Below are 17,700 nucleotides of genomic sequence, written 5' to 3' on the forward strand. Positions count from 1 at the left end.
GGAAGGAAGGAAGGAAGGAAGGAAGGAAGGAAGGAAGGAAGGAAGGAGAATCCTGTCCCTAGGGAAGAGAACTTCTCCCCATTGGGTAAAAGGAACCCTCCAATTTCTCTGCCTAGAAGGACGGTGGTGAAAAGAGGTGAAGGAAGAGGAAGACCTGGGCTAACTTCATGGTATATTTTTTCATCAAGCCCCCCCCCCCCAATGTACTGCATCCTCCCCCCAGCTGGCTATAGCCTCTGTCATCCTTTCTCCTGTTTCCAATCCCTACTAGCTTTCCGAGGGAAGGCGAGATTGCTGCCTATGTTCATGCTTGTCCGTACTATTTAGCTCCTTCTCCTGGCTTCCCTCGCTTCTAGCTGTGGAAGGAAACATGGAAAGGTCTTCCACATTGCTCCTCTCAGCAAGCGAGCATGCAACGGGGTCAAGCGAATGGCGGAGCAGGTCTGGAAAGCTTTCCGTGGGGGCAGGAGCTTGGACAGGGGCTGCAGACCCCGAAGCCTGCTCTGGGCCAGACAAACAGGAGAGCCTCCGCCATTTCCAGCACGTTGTTTCCGTGCCCACACTTGCTTCTACGGTCACTTGGGTCTATTTATCGGAAACACCAGCAGTCCAAATAATACCACTTTTAAACATAAGTCTTTCCCAGAGTGGATGCTTCCCTCTCGAAAGCAGATGCTCTCTGTGCCACATCAAACCAAAGCTCTCCTGCCACTTGGCTCTTTTCTCCCCAGATCTCTAGGGAATGATTTTGTTTAGAAAGGGGTGCATTAAGTATCAGAAAACAAGTGCAGCCGCTACTGATTGGTGCTGTAACGATGCTGCAATGTATAATCTCTCAGCGTGGGCAAAACTGCACGCCGATTTCTTTCCAGGGATATTTTCTCCCTCTTATCCCCACAGTGGAAATTTTGCAACGTGGGCCCGAAAGGTGTCTATTAGTGCCCAGCATTGGTTTGATGGTTATTCACGTCCCCAGGTCCAAGCACAGGAAAGCCTCGTCCTATTCATTTGTACTGCTGTTTAGCACTGAGTCACTGGGTCGCTCCCGCAAAGCCACCAATGAGCAAGAGTCTCGTGGCTCTTTCTGGACACTGATGTGCGAAAGGGCTGCATGAGTGTGTGGGGGAAGATGTGGCAAACGACAGCTTTTCTTTATGCCTGTATCCTATTTCTACACCGCACATCATCCAAAGCTCTTTGGGAGACTCACAAAAGAAAACTTTATACCGTGTATACAATATCATTGTCAAACATAATACAGTAAGTTTAAAAGAGGAATAAAAGCAAAGTAGGAGTCGTGATAAAAGCTAGCAGCATGCAAAGATCCAAATATGCACAAATGTACTTTTTTTCTTTTAATGAAGGGCTAAAAGTTCTGTGAAAATGGAAAGGCATTCCCCTGCAAGGCCCTGGTTTAGGCACAGCCGCACCTTTGGGGATGATCTTAGCATCGTGGTAGCTTTATAGGGAAGGTGATGGTCCTTCTGGTAATGAGATCTCCAGCTGTTTAGGGCTTGTAGGTGAATACCGGCATTTTGAGCTGAGCCTAGAAGTGGAATGGCCTCCACTGCAAAAATCCTAAAGCACTGGTGGATATAAGGCCATGCCCCAGCCCCTTTCAATGATCTCACTGTCCTGTTTCTAAGGCGCCCCACTCATAACGCATTGCAGTCCTCCAAATTAGGGGGTACCATCACATGGCTAGGCTATGACTCTGCAGTTAGGGACACAGTGTGGATATTGTCCTCGGGGGTGATAACAGCTGGTCCGTGCGACTTAGGGCACCTGTATCTCCAACGACCATGCTGAGTCTAAGATCTAAGCACACCCCCCAGTGGAGGGCCTGCTCCTTAGAGGAGGCAGCATGCCATCCCGAAAAGGTTGAATATCAGTTACCTGGGCAGGAGAACCACTTACTGGCATACCTCCATGTTATATGAATGAAGTTTTAATTTACTGGTCCTCTTTCCATCCACCGCTGCATGCAAGCCTTGTTTCAGGAGGCCAACTGCCTCCCCCTGGGTTTGAGGAAGAGAGAAGCAGACGGTCTACTAGTCCATGGATGAGTTCTGGATAACCACCCTCAGGGATTAAATACTGCCCTGTGGAACCGCATGGGACAACAGTTCCTTTCACCACCTTCTGGAATTGGCCATCCAAATAGGGCCTCTGCCATTCAGTACCTCCAGCATGAATCCCAGATTGTCTATCCAGAAGGCTGTGGTGTCTGATGGCACCAAAAGCTACCCAGAGGTCCAAGAGAACCAACAGGGTCACGTTCTCCCACCCCTCCCTTGGCAAAGATCGTCCAAGATGGCCAATGAAATTTCCATTCCAAAACCAGACCTGAAGCCTGATTGGAATGGCTCTAGAGAACTACTATCCTTCCAGGTGCCTGGAGTTGACTGATGACCTCCTGCTGTCGTCCCAGTGCCCACCTCTTCTTAACACCACCCATCCTACTGCTCAATAGTCAAAGCTCTCTGAGCCGTTTACAACAATCCATTAACAACACAATCTAAACTATACCACATTATAAAAACATGGTTTAAAAAGCTGTCGTACCAAATTTGAAACCACATCTAAAACAGATACAACATTCCAATAAGATAAGTCTTGGAACCTGATTAACAATGCCTCAGTCAGCTTATTAAATGCGCCGCAGTGGGGACAGCCTTGACCTGGCACTGAACAGATAGTAAGGTTGGTGCCCGACAGGCCTCAGTGGGGAGTGTGTTCCAAAACTGGGGACCACCACTGAAAAGGCCTTGGTGCCACCAATCGAGCCTCCCTTTCAGGGTTTGTTCATGAGCCATCCAGGTTCGATTCTACATGGATCTCCACTAAGGGCCTCAGGCATGAACGGCTGGGCTTTCCCCATTCATTTTGTGGTTAGGGAACTTCCAAACCTACAGATCATGATTGGGTATGCAGAGCTGAGCTTGAAATGAAAGTGGAAGGGAGCTCCTGAGGGGGTGTATCCTATGCTCCTCAGAGACACCCCTGCCTTCCTGGCTTAGATAAACTAGGTCTACCAGCCCATGTGGAAGAGGATGGGGGGAAATTCAGGAGAGCCCTGGAAGGCAAATTCTTATAGATGGTCTTCCCCATTCAATGCGGTGTTGGGGAAAGTTCCACCCGTGCAAATGGGTGGGACATGCTCCAATGCCCAAGTAAATGAAACATAGAATCATAGAATAGAAGAGCTGGAAGGGGCCCTGAAGGCCATCGAGTCCAACCCCCTGCTGTTTCAGGACACACATTACACCATGAAGCATGCATGGCTGTGCTGACTGGGGTCTTTTCAAGGGAAAAATTGGACACACTATTTCAGGTCCTGGTTTGCCTTAGAACAAGGCATCTGGAACGGAAGGAAGACACATGGCCGCTGCATGCATGTGTGTTGTGTGAGAGTAATTTCTTGAAGGGCCAACCACCACCCGTCCCAAGTCAATTGTGTGTTGCCACCATATTGAAAGGAATTTTTGCAAATCTGCCAAAATACGAGCCAAGCTTTGAGCTCTCATGTACCCGAGTTCAGTCCACGGAAGTCTGGCAACAGTGGGGTAGAAATTACGGCAAGGGTTAACATCGTTGTGCCGGGTGTGATCTAAACCCAATAAACCTACACGTGATCTCTTTGCCTGATTTTGCAGATAACTTTGAGTAAGATGCAAGTGACTGTTCAGATTTAATGTTTTTTTTTCTATCTTCTCTTTCTCTTTCTTTCCTTTTGTGTCGTGAATGTCTAGATTTATTATAAAGTTATTAAAGAAATAGAGCCCGGAGAAGAGCTGCTGATGTATATGAAGGAAGGCACTTATTCTGCTGGGAACATGGCCCCCAGCTTGGAAGGTGAGACCAACCCCTTTCCATTCCCTGGAAGACCCAAGCCTCCACTTGCATTCTTGGGCACATTGCGAGCTGCACCTATCATTTATTCCGCCCAGCGGTGTGACCGCAGCAAGTTTCCCTCCAAGCCGGCTCTGCTACTCAGTAGATAATCCAGCCAATCAATTTCCAGGAAGGGGTAACCAATTGCCAGCCAAAATAGCAGCAGGGTGCCTGTCGCAGGGAGGGGTCCTTCAGCAAGTGCTCAGCAAAATGAAATGACTTTGGATTCCAAAACTGGTCTGGGTTGTGCTGTTGTGGTTGGGTGGGGAACGCTCCGAACCGGTGGCCCATCATGCGCTTCCGCGGATCGTGCAACAGAAGTATCCGTGTCCGGGTTTCAGGAAGAGTGGGAAAGAAATAAATCAGCACATCTTAGGGGACAACCCTAGGCATGGTTGGACCAAGCAAACTTCTACGGCTCCCAGCATTCCTCTGACTGGGGAATCCTGGGAGTCGTAGGCACTTTCTCGCCTGAGCGTACATAAGCTTGAGGTTTTCGGCAATTAGGAATCAAGTGGCAATTAAACCCCAAGCCCTCCACTGAAGATCTGTTGTCGTGACTCACCCGTGGATGTCACCGCTGTTTCGTGCCTCTCTTCTGCCCACAAGGTTCACACAAACCTCTTGCAACTTAAAGATGAAAAAGGTCTCATGGGGGAGCCTTGGACTGCGTAGCTCCAGAACGAAGGGGTGAGAAATCACATATCCGATATTCTTCCCCAGCAGGCAAAAAAGCCATGACATTATGGCCTGCTCTGATGAGAGCCGCAGCGGATGCCGTGTATGGCCCTGTACACGGCAGCTGCAGAAGCACAGGTTGTTTAGGCGGACCCAGCTTTGCCCACAAGAATCCCGGTGGGCCGTGGCAATTGGTTTCCCACTCTTTGGGGCAGAGGGGCGACCCTGTACGACACGTGTGGAGTTGTCCTCTACAGTTTGCAAAAGAGGGAGACAGAGCAGCAGTCCCTTAAGCCGCCACCTGTGATGAGATGCGATGCACCGAGTTTGCATCAATGCATCTAAATTAGCATGTGGGAATTTTACACAAATGCACACACTTACTCATTCGTTCGTTTATTATTTGACTTGTATACTGCTATTAGTCATTAGGGTCTCTGAGGAGCTCCCAACGTGTGACACAACAGTTAAAACAATGCAATTCAGAGTACATTTAAAACAGTTTACAATAGAAAAACCAATGATAGAGAGAAAATCAAGAATCAGAGTAGACCTAAGATGGATCAATCAGTAAATTAAACTATTTAAAATCATCTTAATAAAGATAAAGTACATTTAAGCATGATTAAATAAAGTACAGATGATAGAATCTGGAGCTAAAGTCCTAATATGGCAGCAGAAATTAACAGCATCAACCCATTAAAAACCATTAAACCTAAAGGCTGGCCCACCAAAATGAGGGCAAAAGTGAAATGTTTTGAACTGGGGTCTAAAGAGAAGTGAGTTCCACAACTGGGGGGCCATTACGGAGAAGGCCCTTCTCTTTTATTTCATTGCGGGGAAATGACAGAGAAAGGCCTTAGAAGACAACCTCAGTGATCGGGTTCTGTATACTGTATGAAGACAGGCGTTCCTGTGATAGCCCCAGGCCATTTCGGGCTTTATATAACTAGCATGCACTCCTCGTTGTATCCTCATTTTCGCAGTGCCTAAAGGCCTTGCCGCTTTAGCCTTGTGTCCTGTAGCAAACCAACAGAAGACCGCTCCGTTTGAGATCATGGGTGGGAGCTCATGAGAAGGACCGGGGTTCCCTGTTGTGTACATGCCCGTGCCAAATCCATTTTATTCTACTTTATTACTTATGTAAAGCTTTTCTATACCATCCAACTACAGACTAAAGTAAAGTAAAGCCTAGCATCCCATTTATCCGACAAATAAAACCCTCATCAAAACCTAATCAACCTTAAAATAATGGGTGAATGGAAGGTTTTAGCCTGGTGCTGAGAGGAATACAGAGTCGGTGCCAGGCGGTCCTCTCTGGGCAGCGCATTGAGGCCCGATTCTGGGAGTTGTGGCGGGGAGAGAAGCTTCGTTGGGGGTCCTCAACCCGCAGCCCTGAGCTGCTGCCGTTACTCTGTTGGCACAGGAAAGGGCAGTGCCATTTTTGCTGCTGTGTTAGTGAGACATCCTTGGAATTAGGCTTTTCATCCGAAGAGCATCTTGCGAACTGCTGTGTGGTACAGTCCTCCCTGGGCTGTAGCATTCCAGGAGAGAGCTGTGTCGGTATTTAGAGGGGAAACGAGGCGAGGTGGGCATAGAGACTGGGCCTGCCTTTCTTCCTATAACACAGCCCCAGTGGAGGAAGGGGGATCGGAATTCACAGCTGAAAGGCCAACGCTGATGGACCCACAGATAAATCTCATCATGGCAGAGAACCAGCCAGTTTCAAGTTCTGTGGGAAATTCTAGTGAGTTTAGTGCATGATAGTCTGATAAGGGGAAGAGGGAAGCAACTTGAGGGACATTGCAGATGATCACCCAGTAAGTAGCACGGGATCTATCCTGAAGGTGGAACCAGATCTGGAAGCTGGAAGGGACGAAGGGCACTTCGTATGGAATCCACTTCATTTCATTAATGGCCGTTAATTCTAGCTTTGCTTGTGCCTCTTGTTATTACCTTCTGCAATCATCTTTGGTAAGACGAAGGTGGCCTGGCTGGTCAGCTTTAACATACTACAAACTTTTTGCTAGAACACCATTGTCTTGCTCTGCTTGGAAAGACAAAAGGAAGACCTGCTCAGGCCACTGGAAGACTCTGATTTTGGATTATGCGTGACACCACCTGAAAAACTCAGGTTTTTACGTTCCTAAATGGTACATTTCTGAATCTCCTCGGGAAGAAAACCAAACACCCTTGCCTTTTTTAGAAAACCATGTTCCATTTTGTCTTTTTCTGCTATTTATCTTCCTTTTCCTAATTGTGCATCAAGTAGTAGGTAGTTGCTAATTGCATTCCTAATGTAATAGCTTATTCTCATCAAACATTTTACTTTCTTGTATTCTTTCTTTTCTTTCTGACTTCTTTTCTTTCTTTCTTTCTTTCTTTTTTCCTTCCTTTTTTGGTATCATTATTTCCCTGCCTTTCTCTCCTCATTTCCCTTTGGAACTCTGACTTGCATAAGAAAGGAAATGTTACAATGTTCCACACAAAGATAATTATCTTTTTTAAAAAATCTTTTATCCAAACCACAGCCAAATGCAGCAGACCCCCCTTATCACTGCAGGAATTTCGAGCAGGGCTCTTGAATTCCTTTCAGATATGGTTCTGGTAGATTAGCATGTATGTAACGTAATTGTGTTCCCCTTGGTCTCTTTGAAAGCTGTTAAGGATCGGTGCATGTTTTGGCAAGGGAGGAGGTCTACTTCCAAGAAAAGGCGTATGCAGCACAAATTTGACAGAGAGGCCTGGCAGAGAAGAATTGTCGGGAGAGCTCCTCTCCGTGTTTTTAGGGTGTATCCCCCAGAATCCCCCTGGCACGGCAAACATCTCAAAACTAAAAGAGAAACTAAGGCTTAGCGGAACCAGAACTGCTCAAGGTGCAAGTGGGGATGCACCAAAGGAGAATGAGGAAAGCAGAAAAGATCCCCTGAAACCTGGACTAAGCTTTGGAGCGACTGCATTTTGGGGTTGCTTATGGATGTGGCTCTTTTTGCCACTTTGGACATGCTTTGGGGGATTCCAAGGTGTTTTTTCAGAAGATATAGAGGGCACGATAAAAGGCCTGGTTCCATGCATACAAGCGGGCAAAGCTTCCAGCCCCACATGGGGACTCCTCCTGCATGCAGTTTCTCTGCAAGAAAAATTACTGATAGGAACCCATCTGCCAGAATAAACCTAAATTCAGAGCATCTGAATTTCTCTCCAGGACATGTCCCTTCAGTCCAGGTATCTTGGATTTCCTGGCCCAATGTGCAGAAGCAAGGAACTTCACGAAACCATTCTAAAATCCTAGGGACACAAATGGTAGTTTGGTCATTGTGCTTCCCTTCGTTTGGGGAAGGGGGAGAATTTGAAAGGAATTCTTTTTCAAACCCAATGTCAGGATATGAAAAAGCAGTTCGTTTGGGAAAAGAAGGAAAGGGGAAGAAGCCTGGGGAATGCAAAGAGAGTCTTCCAGATAAATTTAGTAAGGACACTCTAACTTACAGAGTAGCTTACTTGAGCAGTCATGGATTCCAGAACATATGCAGAGTTCATTGCAGAGAATAGCCTGAGAGAGCATCTAGACTTCCAAGCACTTGAAAGCTCAAGAGGGAGCAAATTCTAGCATTTATGGGAACCTGCAAGCCATAAAAGCTATGGATTGCTACCCTGTGTGATTAAGCAACAGCTTGTTCAACCCATGGCTCTCTCCCTTCCCCCAAGCTCTACCACAGACCTGGAGGTTCTCAGAGGGTTGGGAGATGGCAGAGAAAGAAACTGCAGCTTTTCTATCTGTGCGCCAGTTCCAACGGGCTGGCTCCAATGCAGGGAATCCATGCACCCGCGTTTCCAACCAACGCAGCCAGCGACCCAATGGTGACGTGCTTGTTGTTTGCCTTGCAAACTGTGGCATGGGGTCATCTGCCCCCTGCCTGATTACACACCTTCTGCCTTTCTGAGGATACTGTAGAAGAACATCAAAAGTAGGATGTGCCACAATCCAACTGAACTCAGCCTTACTTGCAAAGGTTTGCACGTTTGTCCTCCGATTCCCCCTCTTCCTTTTAACGCCTCTTTAAAAACATGGGAATCTTGGGCTGTGCTTTTCCTTAAGATGTCTTTGGGTTCTGCAAGGCATCTTATTTTGCCCCAAAGCCGACCCAGTGCAGCCCGTTTCTGTGTGAAAGAATCAGTGACCTGGTTCACACAACCAACAATCCACTAGGGGTTCTTCCATCCTCCAAAAACCAGCATAACTTGCCCAGGGTAGCTTAATTTTCACCCTGACTGCCCATGGCTTGTTCCAGGGGTTATAGTACCCACAATGGGTTCTCACGTTGTCTGAACCTGAGAAACCCATTTCATGGTGGCTTGCTGAAAAGTGCCACCAAGTCTTTGGACAAGGGCGGCTACAGACGCCGCAGCTCCCAGGTGATCTTGCTTCCTTCCCAAAGTCTTGCTAGCAACATCTTGTGCCGTAACAACCTACCCCCCCCCCATTCCTTGGCAGGCTCCTCTCCCACTTCCAGTAACTTAGGCAGGCCTCGTGGGGCACAATCCCCTAACACGGTGCCATGCATCACATTCAGGCAACAGTCGGGTACCGATCCTAACACCACCCGCAGAGTCCGGGGAGCCAGGAGCAGGATGTGCCTCCAATACCACATCCCTCGTCCTGATCCAACCTACCTCGCTCTGCCAGGGGTGCTTTTAGGGAGAGCTGCTGCGAGCAGAACCCCGTGTCCTTGTGCGGCAGGTCTTGCAGTGCAACACAAGGGCACCAGATGGGGTGGCCTGGGATTGTTCTCTCCCATTCCTAAAGCCGGGGATGCTGAAGTGGCAGGGGAAGCTTTGAGCTCAGGATCAGCCATCGGGGCCGGTGTGCACGGTACTTGTGGGGGCAGAGATGCCACCTGTTGTGGCAAGACTGGGGTCCTGCAGAGGACTTGAATCACAGTCCTCACTCATTCTCAAGACCGTTCCTTCCTGTTTCTGCAACCTCTCTGCCTCTCTGCACCCCGTCCCTTCCCCGGGTCATCTGCATTTTGGACAAAACAGTGGTCTGAGGTTTTGAGAAACCCCTTCATGTACCCATAGCAACACAACACCAAAGCTGGTCTGTGAAGCAAGACCTCTTGCTGCAGCCCACAAATTGGAAAACGGGGGTTTGGGGGCATGGTAGACTTCCAAGTTCCCCACCACCCAACAATAGGACTGGATTCCCCCACCTACTCCACCCATGAAGGGCCAATCTGAGCGACTCCGTCTGAAGTGCTGATTCCCCACAGCTCTTCCTCAGCCTCCTCCAAAGGAGCAAAGGCAGGAGGGGAAGGGAGCCAAGCATGTCGATCTGGCTGGGGTAGGGGCCTGCCCCTTTGCACTGCACCAAAGACACAAACTACCACCAGGGGGCGGAGAGCAGAAAGGGGGGCTGTGGAGTTAGGCCAGGAGCTGCTTTGGAGAGGAGAGGGGAAGAGGGAGGCGAGAGAACCGAAGCAAGCCCCTGGTGATGCAAGGAAGCCAGGAGACATGGGAAGTGGCTCCTGCCGCAGAGGCACCTGGGATACGGGCTGGAGCAACTGGAGGAATGGAGGGGCGCACTGCGAGTTGTTCCATGCACAACCCACACGGCGCGGCTTATGCAGTGTGGCTTTGCATGACGCCTGCAACCGAACCCCCTCCGTTGTCGTTTTGCATGTGTGCTCCGCTTGTGTGCACACCTTCATCAACAGGAAAAGACAACGGCTTTAAAGGAGCAATAAGACGGCTAGAAAAAAATAAGTATTTTGACGACAAAGAAAAAAGCTTCTGATATCAGAAGGGAGGGATGCTGGGGAGCTGGCTATCGTAATAGAAAAACGCCAAGAGTGGGAATTGAAAAGCTTCTGTTTCCAGCAGACTGCTGAGAAGACTAAATTCTGCTACATCCCGCCGATTTTCTCCTGGAAAATGTACAGCACTGGGTTGATTGTTTGGCTTGGCACCGCAGTCAGGATGCTGTCTTGTAAACTCCATTATGGCCGCCCTCCTTTTAATTTGTTTGACCTTGACTACAGTAATTTATTATGTGCAAAAGACAGTTCCCCACCACCACACGCATCTCTGCGCACACTTTTCTGTACAACCAAAAATGCGTCGTCTTTCTCTGGACTGCACTGGACTCTGAGCTGGAATTCCCTTTGGCTTCACTCATTAGCAATCTGCACTGCATCCAAAGTGAGGACAGCTCCTGTGAAAGCATACTTGAGCCTCCGCAAAACTCGAGGTTTTCCTTGGCACTGGCCTCGGCAAGCCATTAGCTTTGCTTCTTTCTGCATTCTTTGCTTCTGTCTCTGTCTTTCCTCCCTTCACCTTTTGCCATGAAAACTTCTTCAATAAGTCTGCCTTAAGTTTAAACTCTCGGGGCCAAGGCAAATAGCGATGAATTGGTCTATTTTGGGTCTGAATCAGTTCTGCATGTTCCGTCATAAGTCTGTTTCATCCAATTTCCACCTAGATTATACACAGAGAGAGAAAATGTGTTACAGTTTACATTTGTATATACAATTTCCCCTGATGTGTGTTTTGCATGTGACTATCCCAAAATGCACATTTTGCATGGTACTTCGATAGATCTTTTTGTACGCAGTGTCTATGCAGAGAACTACACTACATGAACACATAACGCCAGTCCTTTACCACCTACACTGGCCACCAGTTGAAGTCTGGGTCCAATTTAAGGTGCTGGTGATGACAGCAGCTTAGGGCCTGGTTACCTGAAGGAGCGTCTCCTTCCATACGTGCCCGCCTGCCCCTTAAGATCTGGGGCAGAGGCCCTTCTCTGGGCCTCCCTGAAGGAGATCAGGAGGGTAACTACCCAGAGAAGAGCCTTCTCTGTGGTGGCCCCCCGATTGTGGAATTCGCTCCCCAGAGGGGTTCGCCTGGCACCGACACTTTATTCTTTTCAGCACCAAAATTAAAACCTTTTTATTTTCCCAATGTTTTAAGGCTTGACTGTTTTTAATACGGGTGTTATTGTCGATTTGTTAAGAATCTGATTAGGATACTGTGCTTCATTTTATTTTGTCTTATTGTTAAACCATTCCAAGACTACAGTAAGGGACAGTCTAAAAAAGCTTTAAATAAAGAAATTACCAAATTTAGCAACATATGCCACATTGATGTTTATTTGTACCCCCTTTCCCCTTCGAAATGAACCCAGAACTGCAACATCCTAGAGGAAACCAGTGCAATGCTGGCAAATAGCAAAGGGCAATGCGAAATTTTTACAAAATTGAACGCGCACAGTGCCATAAGCTTATGTGCCAAGTTTCAGTTCGAGCCGGTTCACCTCCTCCAGCACAGCCCATGGTGACGACCCCTTTCCTCCGTTCTTTCGTAGACGCGCACACGTTCCGCTGCGAGGTCTGCGACGAGCTCTTCCAGTCGAAGGTGGACATGAGGCAGCACAAGAGGTACTCCTGCAGTGCCGTCAGCTCCCTTTACGAGACCCTGAATGAGGAGATCAAGCAGGAGGGCGCCGTGGACGGCCAAGTGCACGAATGCAAGGATTGCGAGAGGATCTTCCCAAACAAATACAGGTAACGCGGCCGGAATCTGGGTCTTGTTTGTCATGGCTGAAGGACGCAGAGGGCGCCTTTGGAAGGCAAAGCTTTCTCCGGGCGGCTTGCGCGTGAATATCCGCAAACAAATACATTTGTGTCTCTGACTGTGGGAGAGAGATAAACACACCTAAACACAGGCAGCCACGTCAAGGACACTCATGAAAAGCATATAACCCTTGCGTGCACGTGCACACAGAGAGAGAGAGAGAGGGCGCACATATACAAAATTCAGCTCATCCTTTCCATAAAAAGGGAATGAACATGAAAATGGTCTTCAAAGCTCACTTCAAAGCACTCATTTTGTTTCATTTCATCTACTACTTTGCAAGCTGCCCCATGGCCTACGGGGCTCTCTGGGTGGCTTACAATAGGATAAAAAATACGTATTCCATACAAATACAATAATACACTGGAACAGCACAAGATTTAACTGTAAGCAATACAAAATCAAAACAGCTTAATACAAGAATATAAGACACGATACAATACAGAAGATCAATACATGATGCAATACAGAAGATCAATATGTGATGCAATACAGAAGATCAATAGTAACAAGATATAGCTGCATCAGGTATAGCTACAGACAAAACTCAATTACCCATCGGTTCAGTTAAAACCCAATTACCCATCGGTTCAGCCACACAGTACCCTGTTGGTTTCACCCAAGGAAGGAATCAAGAGTCTTCTCCAAGAGGGAGTTCCATAGATTTCGGGTCCTAAATAAAGAATCCCAGTTCTCATTTCCATTGCACTACTTGACGCTCAAGGGTGGCCTAGAAGCAGGCCATCCGGGGCTGATCTCTAGGCGCGGGTTTGTTCCTTTGGATGTAGGCAGCCGATTCATGAAGGGAATGAAACTGGGTTATTTTCATTTAGTCCAGAAGAGACTCCACCATCACCCTGAATGACACTCTGAGCATTTCTCCCTCACGTACATGGAAGCCACTGTGTTTCCCCCAGTGCTTTGTCATCTTAAGGATGAAAGAGTATCCATGTCCTGGATGTGGGACGTCTGGTGGAAAAATGGTGACTTCTCTCTTCCTACCACACTTTCCATAAGGAGAACAAAGCGCTCTTTCTAAATGTAGAACACACATGCCTTGTAGATCTCCGTGATCAATGTGATTGCTCTTTAGATGTACAGACATTGCTCTGTGGGAACAGTTCCCTTTTATTCCAGCGGCCATATAACACTCAGATGCCACAGCCCATGGACAGGAGACATTAAATCTTGGCCCACAGATGGAACGTTTCCTTCGGCTGCATGGCGGCAGGTACTCACCGTGACTGCAGTTAAGGAAAGGGGGAAGAGAATGGAAGACGGAAATTTTAAATTAATTAAGTGTTTGGTTACATTATGCTCTTTCAAGAAAGTCAGGAATTGAGTAGAACAGCAAAAGGGATGCAAAAAACGTGTGCAATTCCATACATTTCCTTTCCTCCCTTCCTTTTAAACTGCATCTAATCTACCCAGGAGAAGTCCTGGGTCTTGGTCCCATTTTCCCCATTATTTTAAGACCTAAATTTTATTTTAGTTGGGTTTTTATTCTAGTTATGCTGGTGTGCCTTTATTGTTGGACCCTCCTGAAACTTGTGTGTATAGGAAGGGATACAAAAGTTTTAAATAAGTAAAATAAAAAAACTTTCTGTGGCAAACTGCCCTGAGAACCTAGCCTTAAAAGCAGGAAGAGGCAATCACTACTTTTATGCTGTATATTTTAATTTGGGAGATAGGATAAGAACATAAAAACAGTTGAGGCCCCATCGGTGCGGGTGTTCAAGGATAGGCTGGACGTGCACATGGTGGGCATGTCGTGAGCAGAGCCGGCCGGTGCCGGAGGTCAGACTAGATGGCCCGGGGGGTCCCTTCTCCTGTTTCTATGTTTCTATGTCCTGCTGGGTCAGACCAAAGGGCCACCTAGTCCAGCACTCCGTACGCACGGGGGCAAACCATCTGCCCACAGGACCCCTCCCGCAGGACGGGTGCAAGGCCTCCTCCTGCCCAGCCCCTTGGCAGCCGGTGTGTGCAGGCGGGCCGCTGCTGGGGAAGGAGGAAGCCCATGGCCAGCAAGGCTGGTAGCCACGGGTGGCCTCCTCCCCTGTGGATCTGTCCGATCCTTTTTCAGATCCTCCAGGTGGGTGGTCATCACCAATTCCCATGGCAGCAAATGGACCAACATGGCCTACCACGGACCCCCACCATCCATGGAATGCGCTCCCCAGAGAGGTCCACCTGGCGCCGTCGTTATTTGTTTTTCAGCGCTAGGTTAAGACCTTTTTATTCCAACAGTATTTTGATAAGTTTTAATATTGCTTTTCCTATGTTTTGAATTGCAGCCAGTGTGGGTCGGGAATTTTATTTATGCTATTACATTGTAAGCCATCCTGAGGCTTTTTTGTGATTAGGACAGCATATAAATATTTTAAATAAGTAAATATATGTCTACAAGATGATCTAGATGGGTGTGGATTCCCGTGCAGGAAACTACTGGGAGGAGTCTCCAGTCAAAAGAGCGTATGAAATGACTAAAGGAACATGTGCAGCTGCGATGGGCTAGAACTGTATGTACACATATACTGAAAAACTAGAGTTTCTAAGAAGACGTGCTTTTTCAAGAGCATTTAAATGATAACCTATTGTAAAAGAAAAACAATACAGGGACAAAAATAAGAGCTACAAAAGGCTATTGTGTTAAGGAACACCGGTGTTGTGTGGGGAGAGAAAGGGGAAAAAGTTCACCTCCAAGGTTGCGGTATTTATTCAGCATAGCCAGGGAAATAGCATGTTGAAAAGAGGGACAGAAAGGGAGAATTGGAGCCCGTGGAAACAGAGCATGTGTGTTGCCTGGCAGGGATGGGAATAGAAAGCCAGGAAGTGCTCCTTCCTTTCAACTCTGTATTTTTCACCGGCTGAGTCCTCTTCTCACCTGGGTTCAGATACGAGGACAAGCAAAGATGGTTGCAAGCAACCCTGCAAGAAATCCTCATCCTGGTTTTTGTGCACAAAGCAACCAGATGTCGGTAACCACAACAGAGTTTGTGTGAATGAACAACTGCACCGCAATCCCTGTCAATGGTTGCTCGCTGTGATGTGCAAACCCAGCCAGAGATTCTCGTGCCTTCGAAACGGACAGCGAAACCCAACTGGCGCTTAGCGGAGCTGCCAATCAACCAATGCTCTTCTTTCCAACAGTTTGGAGCAGCACATGATCATCCACACTGAAGAAAGGGAATACAAATGTGACCAGTGCCCCAAGGCCTTCAACTGGAAATCAAACCTGATTCGTCACCAGATGTCTCACGACAGTGGCAAGCGATTTGAATGTGAAAACTGTGTGAAGGTACGTCCATGGGGGCTCCTGGGCAGCGCGAGAGCGGATGAGTCCGAAGCAAGACCTGTGGGGAAACTTTCCCTGGGTGAAATTATACCCAAGGGATGGTGGAGGACAGGAGAGCCTGGAGGAATGTTGTCCATGGGGTCATGTTGGGTTGCGCATGACTTCGCGACTAGACAAGCTTTGCAAAAGCATTGTACATGCGTGAAAGAAGAGCGGGATGAAAAGTTTGGGAATTCAGCAGCTTATAATGTGCTTGAAAAAATACAAGGGCTAGGAATATATCTATATCTATCTAATCTATATCTATATATCTAGATGGATGGATGGATGGATGGATGGATGGATGGATGGATGGATGGATATTCAAGGCTCACATCCTCTTCAGGGAACCTCTGGGGATTTCCATGTTCACTGTGAGCAGCCAACTGAGGGAGCCTGACTCCTTCCTTTGCCCAGGACACCCACAAAGCTTATCTCAGAATCTTTCTTGGAGCTGCAGCCACCCCAACAGTGAGAGCAAGGGAAGGACGCCCCAATTTCAGAGCCCCAGTTCCAACTGTGGAGCAAGTTTCCAGAGTTGGAACTGGGATTCCAAATTATCCCACGGCCACGTCTATGCTCTGTCCAGCAACCATGGGATTGCACTGCAAGAAGCACTGGAATGTATTGCAAATTCCCTTTTTTCCCAAGCATATTTATAACATGAGCTTGAAATCAAAACCGTGTATCTGAAAGATGAGCCAATGTGGAAGTGTCGCCAAATCTCAAATGTTTACAATGAAAAGGAGCAGAAAAAGACTATTTCTGGGAAATAGTCCCAGGAACACGTTTCTAGGTGCAATAATGGGAGTTGTAGTCAAATAGATCAGGAGGGCGTTGGGCTGGGAAAGGCTGCTTCAGCGCACTAGCTCCATGTTCGCCCTTCTAAGAGTTGACCCGGTTATTTCCCTCCTCCTCCCAGGTGTTTACTGATCCCAGCAACCTCCAGCGGCACATCCGGTCTCAGCACGTCGGCGCACGAGCACACGCCTGCCCGGACTGCGGGAAAACCTTTGCCACTTCGTCTGGCCTAAAGCAGCACAAACACATCCACAGCACTGTCAAACCTTTCATATGTAAGTTGTCCTGGTCATCTCCAAGAGCTCGCTGGGCCCCGTTCTTGCACATGCATTCCTGCTCCAGTGTCCCCAAGACACAGGACAGTGTCTTCAAAAATACGAACATCCAGTCCAGAGAGTAGAATCCACTGGGTCAAGCATCCAGGCAGGCACTTGTGTCCAAGAAAGAAGTCTGGGGATATAGGCAAAGATCCAAGACTGTCCAGTCTGAAAGCTCAAGGCACGCACTGTGCTGAAACTCTGTTGTCTGCAGCAGCCGGCAGCCGGGCTAATTCCTAGCTGGCTGTAAATCAGTACAGCAGGCTATGGAGGTCAGCATGTGGCTTATCGGGAAGGCTCCACATTCTGTCTTCTTTTAGACGTCTAAAGCATCCCCAAATTTCAGCTTCTTACCTTACCCATTTTTTTTCTAATGAAAAGTTACTCTAGAAACTCCACAGGGGTAACTAGGCAGAGTGACTTTGTCCCCACAAATCTCCCGCCGGCAAAGGCACAAAACGATGTTCAATGCAGATCTTCCTAGTCTCCTTTTAAGAGACCCTTAGCTGAAACCTCCAGCAAACAGAATGGAAATTCATTGAGGGAAAACTGTGCTATGTGGGGGGTTTTTTTAGTTAGTAGGCAAAACCATTGTCATGCAGGGAAAAGTCAAGGAACCTGCCTTTGTTATGCAGATTTCCTCCATCTGCATAGCCTCAAGAAAAATTAAAACATAAATTACTTGTTTTTGCTGATAGCGGAAAGCCATTCTGATGCTGATGGCAAGCTCCTGAGGAAAGATTCCGGCCTGAACAACGATTCTTAGCATTTTGCATTTTTACAGCCTAGATACTTTCTCCTGGGGTTATATAGGCACCCCAAAAGTGACATCCTTTGGGGTTTTTTTTATACAAGGTGAGGAGCGGGATGGGTCAAATTCATGGAGGATAAGGCTGCTCACGGCCACCAAGGATGGTCATATCCTATCTCAGGATCAGATCAGGATATGCAATCTCCCAATATCCCCACAGGAAATAGCTATCACCCTCATCTTCTGCCTGTGGGTTTCTATAGGCACCTGACTGGCCACTATAGCAAACAGGA

At 47.7% G+C, this 17,700-nt stretch overlaps 1 protein-coding gene across 3 annotated transcripts in view; it reads left to right on the top strand.

The window, feature by feature from the left end:
• The window catches only part of PRDM16 (PR/SET domain 16), a 473,609-nt gene that overhangs the window by 417,728 nt on the left and 38,181 nt on the right, over positions 1–17,700 (top strand). For all 3 annotated transcript variants that reach the window (XM_044445479.1, XM_044445481.1, XM_044445480.1), the window contains exons 5-8: positions 3,753–3,855; positions 11,936–12,134; positions 15,355–15,502; positions 16,461–16,614. In XM_044445479.1, the coding sequence (XP_044301414.1) occupies positions 3,753–3,855; positions 11,936–12,134; positions 15,355–15,502; positions 16,461–16,614 (604 nt within the window). The remainder of the gene's footprint in view (positions 1–3,752; positions 3,856–11,935; positions 12,135–15,354; positions 15,503–16,460; positions 16,615–17,700) is intronic.

The sequence above is a fragment of the Varanus komodoensis genome, unplaced genomic scaffold, assembly GCF_004798865.1.
Source record: "Varanus komodoensis strain SLA01 unplaced genomic scaffold, ASM479886v1 scaffold48, whole genome shotgun sequence".
In the NCBI taxonomy this organism is placed as follows: domain Eukaryota; kingdom Metazoa; phylum Chordata; class Lepidosauria; order Squamata; family Varanidae; genus Varanus; species Varanus komodoensis.